We start from the raw sequence: 14,934 nt of genomic DNA on the forward strand, positions 1-14,934 counted from the left end.
CGTCCCCCATTACACACGTTAAGATAGCTCCCTACAGTGGAGTCACTGAATGGAGTAGTTTTAAGGCATTTAAGTAAATGGCATCCGTGGAAGCCAACAGTCAATAAGGAGGTCTGAGTAGCTGTTGTTTGAAACTAAGTTACATATAGGATTAATTTTGTTTTATTTAAAATCTCCCAGACTTCATTGCAAGGAAGGAGAGCATTCACTTGAATTACATTTTAAGATTAAAGAAAGTGAAAATGAGCAACAGAGAAGAAGTCTTCCATGTGGATGGGAATCAGTTTTCATCTCGTGGGTTTCTATCGAGGGTGTATCGAGGGTGTGTGTATGCGTCATGGTTCTGTGGAAATAACGTTCAGACACTTGTGGGCTGGTGGCATTGTTAATCTGCAGGCACTATTTGCATGGCTTTGTTTGCATAGCGTGGAAGGAAGATGTCCTGCAAGGAGCTGTCTTCAAATGGGTTTGGGACAAAGACTAGAGAGTGGAGTGAGGCAGGACTGGGAGTGGAGAGCCCTGCATGCTCTCTGTTTTCAGGAAGATCTCATTGGCTGAGGCTGGGCCCTTTGGAGGGAAGCAAAGCAGACTGGAGACTAAGGAGAAACACTATTCCCAGGGACTCTGTGAGGCTTGGAACATAGCAGCCCCGCTCTGTGTCCAGGAAACAAAATGTGATAAGGAATTAGGGAGGAAATATTCTTCCCTCCCTTCCTCCCTCTCTCCCCCTTTCCTCATTTCCTTTCCTTTCCTTTCCTTTCCTTTCCTTTCCTTTCCTTTCCTTTCCTTTCCTTTCCTTCCCTTCCCTTCCCTTCCCTTCCCTTCTCCTTCCTTCCCTTCCCTTCTCCTTCCTTCTTTCCTTCCTTCCTTCCTTCCTTCCTTCCTTCCTTCCTTCCTTCCTTCTTTTAAGATTTACTTATTTGAGAGAGAGAGAGAGAGAGAGTGCACTAGCAGGAGGGGCAGAGGGAGGAAAGGCAATCCCAAGCAGACTCTGCACTGAGAGTGGAACCCCACATGGAGCTTGATCTCCAAGACTGTGAGATCATGACCTGAGCTAAAGCCAAGAGTTGGACGCTTAACTGACGGCCACCCAGTCACCCCTCTCCCTTCTTCTTGGAAACATCTTGTCTCTGGTTTGGCCAAAACCAAAAGAAGAAATTTTTATTTAGGTTGGTGACTTTGGGAGGCCTGAGGGGATGGAACTTGCAGCATGAAAGTCAGTTTTCTTAAGAAAGACCTTAGGTTCTCAGGAAGGGACTTCAGCAACATGAATGAGGGTGGGGCAGAAGAACATAGAAGAATGAGTTGCGTACATGTGGGACAATCTGAAAACCTCCAGAAAATGAAGAGGAGAGATTGTTAGGAGCGGACGACCTGTAACTTGCAGGCAGGAGCCACACTCCCAGGAAGTATGAACGACTCCATTAAATCTGTCTACAAAGGGGTGATGTTTGGGGAATGCTGGCTTCTTCTCTGTTTTTCACCAGGACTTTATTTCATATTTCCAGTCATGGGCTTTTTCCTTTTCAAGAGAAATAAATATAGGGAACTTTATTTTTGCCAAATGTCTAGACTTATAAAATAAATAACTAACTCCATCAAGACAAAACCCAGTGTTGCTCTCTCAAATATCATGTCCACTGACCTTCACGGCATGCCTCCATGACAGGTGTTGTAGTTTTTGGCTTACAGATGAAGGAAAAGGGCAAGAATATTAATAGTTACTAAGACCCAAATGCGTTTTAGGTACCACAACAGTAATTTTATCTGCTTTTTCCCATTCAAGTATCACGACCACCTTGGGAGGTAGGTATTATTTGTTACCATGACCAAAAGTGGAAACTGAAACCCAGAAAGAGCAATGGCTCTAGAGCAAACCCAGCTCTTTCATCTGCATTCTCCTGAACACAGTGGCGTGCTGGCCTTTAAGGCGAATCTCAAAAAGGAAAGACAGTTGCTTTTGAAGAGCTGCAAGGACCCAAGAGAGGGAGGGGTGCTGGGAGAGAGTGTGAGATGAAGCCCAGGGTGTCTCTACCTAGTGCCACATGCGGTCTTTGCACCTGCTCCCCCATGAGGCAATACTACAGACATCTAGTTTTCTACTATGTGGTTGGGGGAACTCTCTCCCAGTTCTTCAAGGATACCATTTACCTGATCTGACCAAGAGGCTGCCTTCCCAGCACCAGCTTCCAGTCACTGTAGTAAGTAAGATCCAAACTGTGTCTCACTCCTGTGATGTCAAGTTATATGCCCTGCTCCCTCTGCAAACGCTCCTTCTCGGTGTTAAATGTTCTTGTCAAAAGCGACTATTTACAGGCCATTAACAATAGAACGGATGATTAGTCTCTTTCCAGGCCTGATGAATAATGCATGCTGCAAGGCAGTGCGTTTACCATCCACTACAGGGCTCTTGGAGGAAAAGTGTCACTGAAGAGTGTGCTGTTCAATTTCCAAGATCTGAATGATTTGAAGGAATAATTGCATTTTGTGTGGGGAGGAAAAAGTTATTCTTCATGAGCTTTGTTCATTTGGGCAAAAGCAGAGGAAAGGTAAACTTGTCCAGTTCAGTGTCTTTCAGATATTTCCTTTTTCCTTCCTTCTCTTCACCTTTCCCATCCCCCTGCACCTTTGTGGTAACACAGCTTACAGGTGCATGAACCTATAAGGTCCAGCTGCAGCTGTACACCTCATTTCTGCCCCTTAATCCTTGCCTAGAGGCATCCCTGCATTTCCATTTAAGTCCTAACCACAGTTCCTCTCCAGGCTCCTTTCAAAAGTAAGGCTTATATGAAGTTAAGCATATTCACAGGACTAAGTACTGTTTGTACACCATCAGTCCTATGGGTGGTTCTCTACTGTGTATCCTTTCTAGATACATACAGTTTTCAAGATTTGTCTGGGGATCTATTTGGCAAGATCTGTCAGCTTGCAGAAACTCATGGGGAAGGATTTTCTGGGCATGGAGAAAGTGGAGATACACAGTCTTCCTCCAAAAACACACAGTCAATCGTGGGAAAAGGTCAGTTTTGGGAGCTCCATGGTACAGATCATTTCGATTATCCTATATAGCCCACTCTGGAAAGACTCCTACCCATGGTTTAGAGAGAAAGGGTTATGAGAAATTTGGGGAAAAAAGAAGGAAATATCTTTTTCAAAAGCATCTTGCTTGTCATATGCTGGCTGGTTTCTTGGAGATGTGGAGCCATCTGCTGTGTTTCATCTTTGTCATGTAAGTGTCTATGAACAAAGGACAATGTTAAGGCCTCACTGGTAGGGGGAGGGGCTTCATGCACCTCATGGCACTGGCACTGGATGGACAGAGGGACGGACTCCTTTGGAAACACAGAGTTTAATATATCCCAGGAACCAGAAGCATCTAACACTTGCCTGGCTTTTGAGGCCCTCCCTTGCTGGGTTCTAGAACTCACTTCTCTTGGGTGTCTATCCACAGCCCTGATCTTTCTACATAGTCTCCTTTAAGGACTTGTTAACTACCTCCCTCTTTAATGTCCTTCCTAAGTGGACTGGACATGTGCATCACAAGAACCATTTATGAATCTGATTGTGGCTTAGGTTTGCTCACAAACAGGGCTTTAGCCTCCATGGTAGGCTCTTGAAATGGATTCCTTATATCCTTCCTTGGAGGATGGAATACATAGATATTGGCTTTCTTCCCATTGTTAGATTATGTGAGGTTAGAAAGGGATTATTTTAGATTAAAAAAAATGTGTCTGGTGTTCATGATGACCACAGGTCCATGTTGGAAAGTTCTAGAAACTATGAACCCTTATTCACCTCTCTGACCATGATTATGATTGAATGGGTTCTGATGAACAAAAGCAGCCAACAAAGGACCAGCCCAACCTGGTAGTCACTGCTGCTTCTCTGGGTAACTTCTCTTTGCCACACTCATGAAGAATAAAATATTCTCATCCCAGCATCCCCAGCTTTTCTAATTATCTCCTTAGGCAACATCTTTCCTCTTTGTGTCCCCTATGGCACCGTGAGATGAAGGACACAAACTATCTGTAAAGAGGCATAAGATCTATACTATTAACAGAACACTGTTCATTGTCCCATGCTTAACCCTATCCTGATATACAGAGCTTGTAGGCATTCAAAATCATGGTTTCAATAAACACATTTTGATAGTAGGAAACTGCATGTCTCCATTTGTATATGGACAGTTCTTATCCTTAGCTTCACATCCCCTACTTCCCTTATACTCAAAACATTGCTATAATAATGCCTCCTGGCCATATCCTCAGCTTCACTTCATATGTCTTGCTCTCTGTGGTATGTGCTTCCTGCAGGAAGCTGCCCAGAATTCTCAAATGTAAGGGAGTCAATGCCCAGAGAGCAATATGGGCCAACAGGAGACTAGAGCAGGTAGATGACCACCACTGTCTTCCATCATTCAGGTGAACAATTCTAAAGTGCATTCCAGGGAGCAACCCAAGGAGTGTAAGAGATTGAGCCCATTGCCCCACTGTGTAGACCCATCAGGACTACACCCTTTCCCCCTCTCCTTCTCTCTTTTATTCCTCCCTGGTTCCCACTCTACTTCTCTGATAGCTTCTTCAACTGAACTAAAAACACACAAGCCCTGTTCTGGACTCTGCTTTGGAGACCAGCAGGAGTCTAAGCTAAGACATTCTTTGTTTATGGTTTCATTTTATGTTTTTTTTCTTTTTTATTTATTTTTAATTATGTTATGTTAGTCACCATGCAGTACATCATTAGTTTTTGATGTAGTGTTCCATGATTCATTGTTCGTGTCTCTTTTAAATAGCAAGTGAGATCACGCTGAGTTAGTACCCGCGCCTGGAATCGGGTCGCAACCTCAGCCGCGCCTGCCGCCTGCTACTGCCTCCGGACCATGGACCCCCGCAAAGTGAGTGAGCTTCGGGCTTTCGTGAAAATGTGTAAGCGGGATCCGAGCGTTCTGCACACCGAGGAAATGTGTTTCCTGCGGGAGTGGGTGGAGAGCATGGGGGGTAAAATACCACCTGCCACTCATAAAACTAAATCAGAAGACAGTATCAAGGAAGAAAAACCAGATAGTAAGAAGGCAGAGGAAAATATAAAGACAGATGAACCATCAAGTGAGGAGAATGATCTAGAAATTGACAATGAAGGTGTGATTGAACCAGATACCGATGCCCCTCAAGAAATGGGAGATGAAAATGTAGAGATAACCGAGGAAATGATGGATCAGGCAAATGATAAAAAAGTGGCTGCCATTGATGCCCTAAATGATGGTGAACTACAGAAAGCCATTGACTTGTTCACAGATGCCATCAAACTAAATCCTCGCTTGGCCATTCTGTATGCCAAGAGAGCCAGTGTCTTCATCAAATTACAGAAGCCAAATGCTGCCATTCGAGACTGTGACAGAGCTATTGAAATAAATCCTGATTCAGCTCAGCCTTATAAGTGGCGTGGGAAAGCACATAGACTTCTGGGCCATTGGGAAGAAGCAGCACATGATCTTGCCCTTGCTTGTAAACTGGATTATGATGAAGATGCTAGTGCAATGCTGAAAGAAGTTCAACCGAGGGCCCAGAAAATTGCTGAACATCGGAGAAAATATGAGCGAAAACGTGAAGAGCGCGAGATCAAAGAAAGAATAGAAAGGGTTAAGAAGGCTCGGGAAGAACATGAGAGAGCCCAGAGGGAGGAAGAAGCCAGACGACAATCAGGAGCTCAGTATGGCTCTTTCCCAGGTGGCTTTCCTGGGGGAATGCCTGGTACTTTTCCTGGAGGAATGCCTGGAATGGCAGGGGGGATGCCTGGAATGGCGGGAATGCCTGGGCTCAATGAAATTCTTAGTGATCCGGAAGTTCTTGTAGCCATGCGGGATCCAGAAGTTATGGTGGCCTTCCAGGATGTGGCCCAGAACCCAGCGAGTATGTCAAAATATCAGAGCAACCCAAAGGTTATGAATCTCATCAGTAAATTGTCAGCCAAATTTGGAGGTCAAGCATAATGCCCTTATGACAAATAAAGCCCTTGCTGAAGGAAAAGCAACTTCGATCACCTAATGGATGTCGCAATAATACAAACCAGTGCACCTCCGACCTTCTCATGAAGAAAGCTGGGGTGCTGTGAAGAGAATCCCTACCCCTCTGCTCCCCATGCAACTGGAACATTCTACAATTGTTGCCATTAGGGTATTCATTCAGATAATGTTTTCCTACTAGGAACTACAAACTTTAAACACTTTTTAAACCTTAAAAATATTTAAAAACATATTAAAAGGGTATGTTAGTCCCTACATTTTTCTTTACTAATCATTTCAGTTTTTTTCCTTTGGATTAATTGGGCAAGGAAGATATTTCAGTGTGGAAGATTCATTGCTCAATTATAACGAGTGAAATAAAGGTTTATTAGTGGGAGGCAAATAATACATTAAAATAGATGAAGTTTGAGTTGGAGATACGGTTTCTGAGACATTTTGATTTGTCTTTTTAAATGCTTTATTTTTTAAACACAATTTATTTTGATAGAACCATTGGGACCACCAGTATTGCAGTCAGACCTGGGTAGGGACCGGAAGTGCTTGGCAGGGCAGCAGCAACCTTACTCCTTTTATATAGTGTGCACCCTTGTGCAGATGCATTTAAATCTTACACTGTGGTGAAGGGATGATTTTTATAATGCTGCAGTAGACTTGGCTTACTTAGCTGTGTTCTTGTCTCATATAGAAAATAAATGTTTTGCATTATTTCCACATAGGGGAAATAAGGGAATACTTTTTTTTTTTTAATATTTCTGTGTTTAGAGTGACCTTTCCTGGTCAGAAAATACCCATCTCTTTGTGTGCTTTCTGCTTATTTTCACGTCCCCCCTTCTCCCCTCCCAGTACTCTTTGGGCTAAAGATAGTCCTTTTTCACTGGCATCATCACTATTACATCATTCACAGCATAATTGTGCAAGTATATGTAATGCTGGGTTTAATATGTAATACATATAGTGGTTATGTCAGGTAATACCCATAACAGTTGTAGTTTCTTACTTGGCCAAGCGATTGCATATTTAAATGTTAGGTTTCCGCTTCGGTGAAATCTTAACCATCTCAGAAGATGTTGGAAGGAGGGATTCCCTTTGATGTTCAGTCTTCTGAGGAAATACCTGTTGCAGTTGGAGTTTATCTGACATTATTCATCTTCGTAGTTTGGAGAGTATGACGTTTGAATTCATTGATATACATAGAGGGGGACCAAATTTCTTGATCCAATACGAATTATAAAATTGATGAGATCCATGGTTCTTCATTGTGGGGTTGATGGCATTAGGAGTCATTGTGTTCTTATTCAGCTCTTGAATACTCCACCATATCCCCCACCTCTCCTCCAAGGATAAAGAAATGATGGATTTTCTGTTGTACATTCAAATCAACATTAATTAAGACTAAGTCTAGGCACTGTACTAGGAATTGCTAGGTTTCTACCTTTCCAATTTAAAGTGCTGGTGTTCAAAAACAGTTTTCAAGGGATGAGACCCTCTGTACTTTGCTTATTTGAAGAATCAGTGGTAGGAGCAGTGAAGAAAATTCCATGGAATAATTTCTGAAATAGCACATTTCTGAAGTCATAAGTAAGTTGATTCAGGTTCTAACCCTTTGCTGTACACAAGCAAATAGAAATGCATCTGTTATATAAGTGAGAAAAGGCTGTATGCTAACTAAGCATGCTTTTTAAATCCTTTAAAAATACTCAGCATATAAACTTGAAAAAAAAAATAAATAGCAAGTGATACTTCTATGGGTTGTCTTTCCAGTTCCCTCCTCTGATCTAGGTTCCTCATATCCATTCTCTCCATCTCTTTCCCTTCTATTCTCTCCCCATCCTCTATGTCCGAGTCTCCCATTCTGCTACAAAGTGATTAAGGACATCATGGGCATTGGTTTGCTTGCTGAATTGTTGGTCTGCCCTATCCAGAAACCATCTCTCCTGTTCAGGGGGTTTCTAGACTTAGAGTCTTGGTGGGAGGCAGAACCCATTTTTCCCTAAAGATGACCTGATAAGGACCCCATTTCTTTGGCTGTCCCCTGGTGGCTAGAACATGGGCATATAGTCCGGGCTTAGCCAACAGGATCCTTCCATCTGGGAAAGTGATTCTCGAGCAACTGACACAAAAACAGGGAGAATGTGATCCCAATAGCATGGAGTGACCAGGTCAGTGGTGCTGGCGATGGTGTAGCCATCTGCCATGGGGCCATGCTTCTACCGCGTGACCACGATTCTGCTTCTGATGTCCAATTCCCATGCTCATCTTCCAAGTCTGGCCTAGCAGCCTCCCTGTCTGCCTTACAGTCTCCCACTAATTCCTTTGCAGGCTGAGTTGGCCAGAACCTTTCTCTGTTGCTTGTGATTTAAACAAAACAAAACAAAACACAGGGTCTTTTTTATCCCCCCTCAAAGATCCTTTTCAGCTTCAGGTTAAATTCATATCATTACACATAGCCTGGTTCTCCGTTAGCCAATTATGAGTTAACCTCTGTTCTGGGCTTCTTCTACAATGATCTTCTAGCCTCTGTCAAAATGGCCTCTTTCTCTCTGTATCCTTTTGAATGCTATACATCCTTTCAAGAGCTCCTTTATATTCTCCTCCAAGCGCAGCCCAAGGAGTGCTGGTCCCATGAGCAGGTTGTAGCCCACCTTCCATATTCACCCTTGGTCACATCTGTTCTTCTGCTGCGGGGGGTTTCTTGAATCCCAGATGATCTGAGCAAAGTCTGTTTAATCACAATCACTGGAAAACTTTTGTGGCAGACTAGTCAATTCTCTTTTATCCAGTAATGGTGAATTAACAGGAGAAATAGTTGTTTTCTAAAGCTTCTACAAAGGCATTCTGAAAGCGGAGTGAGGAAATGCTTTTGAAATATATGTAATCTTTGAAAGAAGTCCAGGGTATGAAGAATATACTTACACTGACTCATGCCGTGCCTCACCATTCCATCCGATCAATGAAGCAAGAATTCTGAGGCACTTGCTCCAACAGCTTTGGCCTTTGGAATAGCTTTCTGTATTAGGATGTCGGGTTCCTTAACGTCATCCACAGATTATAAAACCAGACATCTATGGCAGGTTTGCTTGTTTGTTTGTTTGTTCATTTGTTTTTAATAATCCTTTCATTGTTCTCAGGCAATGTACACAGGTAGCCTGACTGCCTCTCCCCACCTCTAGGGGGCGCTATTTATAGCCTAGTGTTTTCCAAGGCTTTTTCTCCCAGTTTTGCCAATGCAGGACCAGCACAGCCAGGGACAGTCGCCTTGGAGTGAGACACTTAAAGAAAAACACAAATTATTAGAAATGAAGGAATGATTCCCCAGTTCCTTTGATGAAACCCCCAGCGGGTGTGCAATTAATTCCCAGCAGAAGTACCAAAGTCTGGGCAGGTTTATAAGCTGCAAGAAATGTTTCATTTATATTCCACTTTCAGAGATAAGAAAAAGGTATTTCAAGGCTATTTAGTCACTCTCTGGTACTTGAAACTTATGGATAGCTCTGTTAAAAGTGAAGATTTTAAAAAATGAATAATAAAACCACTTTAGAAGATATTATTTTTTATGCCAGTATTTTTTTTTCCCTCTCCTTTTTCTAAGGCGAATGTGAAATACAAATTGGTATCAGCAGACACAGAAAAGATACCAAATGATTTGCCCAGTGGGGAAAAAGCTTCCTGGTTCCCAGAGCCTGCAGAACACACTTGCTGATTATAAGACCGGATCTACGTACTGGGTTCCTCCCTGCTGTTTGGAGCCTCTGCAAGAAGAGTCCGTTGTTTCTACAGAAGCAGGCTCAGATTCATGATTTTTTTTTTCTCTGTGGGTGTTGCTAGTCAATGACAAACACCATCCAAAAAGGCAGACGATTTTGATCCTCTACTCACAGAGCCTCATTGGGGTCCTCAAGTCATAACTCACTGAGACCATCCCAGGTGAATTCCATTCCTGCATCCTGAGTGCCCTGAGAGGGCTGTCCTGGGCTGGATAGGCTACTGATTCCACAGGTTAGAAGCTGCTAGAACCATCGAAGCAACTGAAGATTAATAATGAATTGCACAACTGTTACTGTGAACTAAAGAAACTTAGTGGACACGAACCTGGGACTATTTTTTTTTTTTAATCAATTCATGAGACTTCTTTCTCCCCAGGCAATCTGGCTGTGTATATCAAAGGGTAAAAGATACATTGCTTTTGGCCCACCATTTCAATAGCTGGGATTAAAAAAAAAATTACCTTCATTTTTAAAATAGTATTTTCACATGATTCAAAATTGAAGAAAAATTTAAAGTATGTGATTAAAAAATATCTCACACTCCTGACTTCTAAGGACCCAGTATCCCTCTATATAAGCAACTGGTATTAAGTTTCTTATATTTTCTTTTTTTAATTGTGTGTGTTATTCACCATACAATACATCATTAGTTTTTGATGCAGTGTTCCAAAATTCGTTGTTCATGTACAACACCCAGTGCTCCATGTAGTATGTGCCCTCCTTAATACCCAACCCCAGGCTCACCCATCCTCCAACCCCCTCCCCTCTAAAACCCTCAGTTTGTTTCTCGGAGTCCATAGTCTCTCATAGTTCATCTCACCCTCCGATTTCCTCCAATTCACTTTTCCTTTCCTTCTTCTAATGTCTTCCATGTTATTCCTTATGTTCCATAACAAGTGAAACCATATGATAATTGACTCTCTGCCTGACTTATTTCACTCAGCATAATCTCCTCCAGTCCCATCCATGTTGATGTAAAAGTTGGTTATTCAGGGACACCTGGGTGGCTCAGTTGGTTGGACGACTGCCTTCGGCTCAGGTCATGATCCCGGAGTCCGGGGATCGAGTCCCACATCGGGCTCCCAGCTCCATGGGGAGTCTGCTTCTCCCTCTGACCTTCTCCTTGCTCATGCTCTCTCTTACTGTCTCTCTCTCAAATAAATAAATAAAATCTTTAAAAAAAAAAAAGTTGGTTATTCATCCTTTCTGATGGCTGAGTAATATTCCGTCTTCTTTATCCATTCATCTGTTGAAGGGCAGGTCAGTTCTTTCCACAGTTTGACTATTGTGGACATTGTTGCTATGAACATTGGGGTGCATATGGCCCTTCTTTTGACTACATCTGTATCTTTGGGGTAACTACCCAGTACTGCAATTGCCAGGTCATAGGGTAGCTCTATTTTTAATCTTTTGAGGAATCTCCACACTGTTTTCCAAAGTGGCTGTACCAACTTGCATTCCCACCAACAGTGTAAGAGGGTTCCCCTTTCTCTACATCCTCTCCAATATTTGTTGTTTCCTGTCTTGTTAATCTTTGCCATTCTAACTGGCGTAAGATGGTATCCCAATGTCATTTTGATTTACATTTCCCTGATGGCTAGTGATGATGAACATTTTTTCATATGTCTGCTAGCCATTTATATGTCTTAAATAGATAAGTGTCTGTTGATGTCTTTTGCCCATTTTTTAACATGGTTATCTGTTTTTTGCATGTTGAGTTTGAGAAGTTCTTTATTGATCTTGGATATGAGCCCTTTATCTGTAGTGTCATTTGCAAATATTCTTCTCCCATTCTATGGGTTGCCTCTTTGTTTTGTTGACTGTTTCCTTTGCTGTGCAGAAGCTTTTGATCTTGATGAAGTCCCAAAAGTGCATTTTCACTTTTGTTTCCTTGGCCTTTGGAGACATGTCTTTTTTTTTTTTTTTTTTTTAAGATTTATTTATTTATTTGACAGGCAGAGATCACAAGTAGGCAGAGAGGCAGGCAGAGAGTGAGAAGAGGAAGCAGGCTCCCTGCTGAGCAGAGACCCAATGCAGGACTCGATCCCAGGACTCTGGGATTCATGACCTGAGCCAAAGACAGAGACCTTAACCCACTGAGCCACCCAGGCGCCCTGGAGACATGTCTTGAGAGATATTGCTGTGGAAGAGGTTACTGCCTATGTTCTCCTCTAGGATTCTGATGGATTCCTGTCTCATGTTGAGGTCATTTATCCATTTCGAGTTTGTCTTTGTGTATGGTGTAAGAGAATGGTTGAGTTTCATTCTTCTATGCATAGCTGTCCAATTTTCCCAGCACCATTTATTGAGGAGACTATCTTTTCTCCACTGGATTTTTTTTTCCTGCTTTGTCGAAGATTATTTGACCATAGAGTTGAGGGTCTATATCTGGGCTCTCTACTCTGTTGCATTGTATTTTCTTCTGGAGGTATATATGGATTATACAAACAAATCCACGTATAGGTTTCTCCCTCCATTTTTTAAATAAAAATTATACCAATTATGCTTGGATTATTTAGATAAACATTTTAGGGGAATAATTTTAGACTTACAGAAAAAGTTATGAAGGTAACACAGAAAGTTTTATATATACTTTACTCAGTTTCATCTTATGTTGACCTAGCACATTTGTCAAAGCTAACAAGTTAAACTCAGTGCAATATAATTAGTGAAACTAAAACTTTATTTTGACATCATCAGTGTTTTCACTGTCTATTTTCTGTTTCAGTATTGAAATCCAGTGTAGAGCACATCACATTTTTTTTAATTTTTAAAGATTTTATTTATTTATTTGAGAGAGAGAGTACATGAATGGGAGTGGGGGAGGGGCAGAGGGCGCTGGAGAGAGGAAGAGAGAAGCAGACTCTCCACTGAGCAGGGAGCCCAACATGGGACTCTATCCCAGGACTCCAAGATCATGTACTTAACCGAAGGCAGATGTTCAACCAACTGAGCCACCCAGGGGCCCAGATGCATCAAATTAAAGAGGTATTAATCCTTCCTACTTTCCTTCCCTTCCTCTCTTCCTTCCTTTTTTCTTTCCTTCCTCCCTCCCTCCCTCTCTCCCTCTTCTTCCTTCCCTCTATGTCTCTCTGTCTTTCCTTCTCTCTCTGTCTTCTACTTTATAGTAAAATTAACTTTGGTGTATATGGGTACTGGGGGACAAATGGGGGTATGGTTTTTAGCACATGTCTTGGGAAACCACCACCATGGTGAGCAGACAGCAGTTCCATCTCCCTGAGAATCTACCTCCTTTTCCCAACCTTTCCCCCTGGCAACCACTGTTCTGATCTCCCTCACTGGAGTTCACTCTAATTTTGTCTTTTTCAGAATGTCATCAAACTGCAGTCATGAAGCTTGTAATCCTTTTGAGACTGATTTCTTTTACTCAGCATAATGTCCATAACATACAGCATGTACCAATACCCTCCCATTCCTTTTCACTGCTGAGTAGTGTTCCCTTGATTGTTTCTCTGAACATCGGTTTTATTTTATTTACTCTATCTTGAAACTCTTAGGAGCTTATGCTGACCATAGGCAAAGATTTCCATCGAAGCATTATTATTGTCATTACCTTTAAATTCAGAACTAGTGTGTGATTGTTAAAAAAAAAAGAAAGAAAGAAAGAAAGAAAGAAAGAAAATAAAAAGAAAAGAAAAGCCCAAAATGATGTCAAAGTTAAGAAACCAAATGTGGATGCTCTTTTCTGACCCCAAGTACACATGAAGGTGATGAGAAGCTCTCAGCAGTCTTCTCTGCCTCCTTCCACACTTGTGCCTTTTTCTATGCTCTTTTTTTTATAAGCTCTCTTAAATATCAAGCCTATACTTTAAATGTATATCATATATATAATACATTATATTTAAATGTATATATATTATATATATGTTATATATATAATATATATATCATATATGTGATATAAATATATCACAGATATGGCACAGTTATACCACAGATAAGGAGAATAGTGATAAGATGATCATGGTGGAGCTCATCATGAGGGGTTAAGAAAGACCAATCCAAGACCTCTCTAGTTCTGGGAGTCCTTGTCTTTCCCAGACCAATTTCCTGCCTTCCCCACAGGCGTGACCACTGTTTTATCTTGGTGTTCATCATTCCCTTTATAGTTCTTTTATAATTTCGCTGCATATGTACACACATTTATATACCCAAGCAATGCATTACTTAGTTTTGCCTGTTTTTGATCTATAGTAAGTGGAATCCTGCCAGATGTGTTCTTTTATATTTTCTCTTCCACTAAATCTGAGTGTTTGAGACCCATGTTGATATATCAGAACTTTATCTGATTTTATTTATTTCCACCTCAGATTATATTTAATTACATGAATACATCTAAATTTATACATCTGCTCCATTATTGAAAAACGTGTGTGTGTGTGTGTGTGTGTGTGTGTTTATTTATTTGACCAACAGAGATCACAAGTAGGCAGAGAGGGAAGCAGAGAGAGAGGGGGAAGCAGGCTCCCCGCTGAGCAGAGAGCCCGATGCAGGGTTCGATCCCAGGACCCTGGTATCATGACCCGAGCCGAAGGCAGAGGTTTTTGACCCACTGCACCACCCAGCTTCCCCTTGTGTTTTTTTTTTTTTAAGTTTTGAGTATTACAAGAAAATGATGCCGAGAACATTCTTGTATATGGCTTAGGAGGAAAATTGCTGTGTAGACAGGTATGTGTATTTACTCTCTTTTTGGACAGTGCAACTTGTATCTAAAGTAATTGGTCAAAGATATACTCTGGCCAGTAGTGTGTAGAGTTTCTTTTACTCTACATCCTTGTCAACACTTGATATGATACATGTTTTTTTTTATTTTTGCCAAGCTGGGTAGGTATGGGTTTGAATCTGATCTACTCATGGGTTGAGGTATATGGAGTTGAGTATTTTGACAATTCTTGGTTCTTTTATGAAACCCTTATACAAGAAATGACTTTTATGTCTTTTGTCCATTGAAATGGAATTTCATTGTTTCATTGTTATCTCAAAAAGGTTTTTTAAAAAAGTTCAAAATACCAATCCTTTGTTGGTTATAAATGGTACATACATCATCTCCCCAGGGTATGACTTCTATTTTTATCCCCTTCAAGTATCTGTGATGGACTGAAGTTTATTGCTGGTGAATTCACTGCC

At 41.5% G+C, this 14,934-nt stretch overlaps 1 protein-coding gene and 1 long non-coding RNA gene across 2 annotated transcripts; one reads left to right on the plus strand and one right to left on the minus strand.

Moving 5' to 3' along the window:
- The first annotated feature begins 4,810 nt into the window (after positions 1-4,810).
- On the plus strand, positions 4,811-6,021 carry LOC125105524 (hsc70-interacting protein-like). Its single transcript, XM_047739086.1, has one exon. It carries the CDS (start codon positions 4,880-4,882, stop codon positions 5,987-5,989), a length of 1,110 nt encoding a protein of 369 aa, XP_047595042.1. The 5' UTR covers positions 4,811-4,879; the 3' UTR covers positions 5,990-6,021.
- Positions 6,022-7,211: 1,190 nt separating this feature from the next.
- On the minus strand, positions 7,212-12,802 carry LOC125105526 (uncharacterized). Its single transcript, XR_007128925.1, has 3 exons — positions 12,792-12,802; positions 8,359-8,362; positions 7,212-7,354 (listed from the first exon to the last, which is right to left on the minus strand). It is a non-coding gene; the product is annotated as an uncharacterized LOC125105526 (long non-coding RNA).
- Between the last annotated feature and the right edge of the window lie 2,132 nt (positions 12,803-14,934).

Source organism: Lutra lutra, chromosome 7 (genome assembly GCF_902655055.1).
Source record: "Lutra lutra chromosome 7, mLutLut1.2, whole genome shotgun sequence".
NCBI classification, from domain to species: domain Eukaryota; kingdom Metazoa; phylum Chordata; class Mammalia; order Carnivora; family Mustelidae; genus Lutra; species Lutra lutra.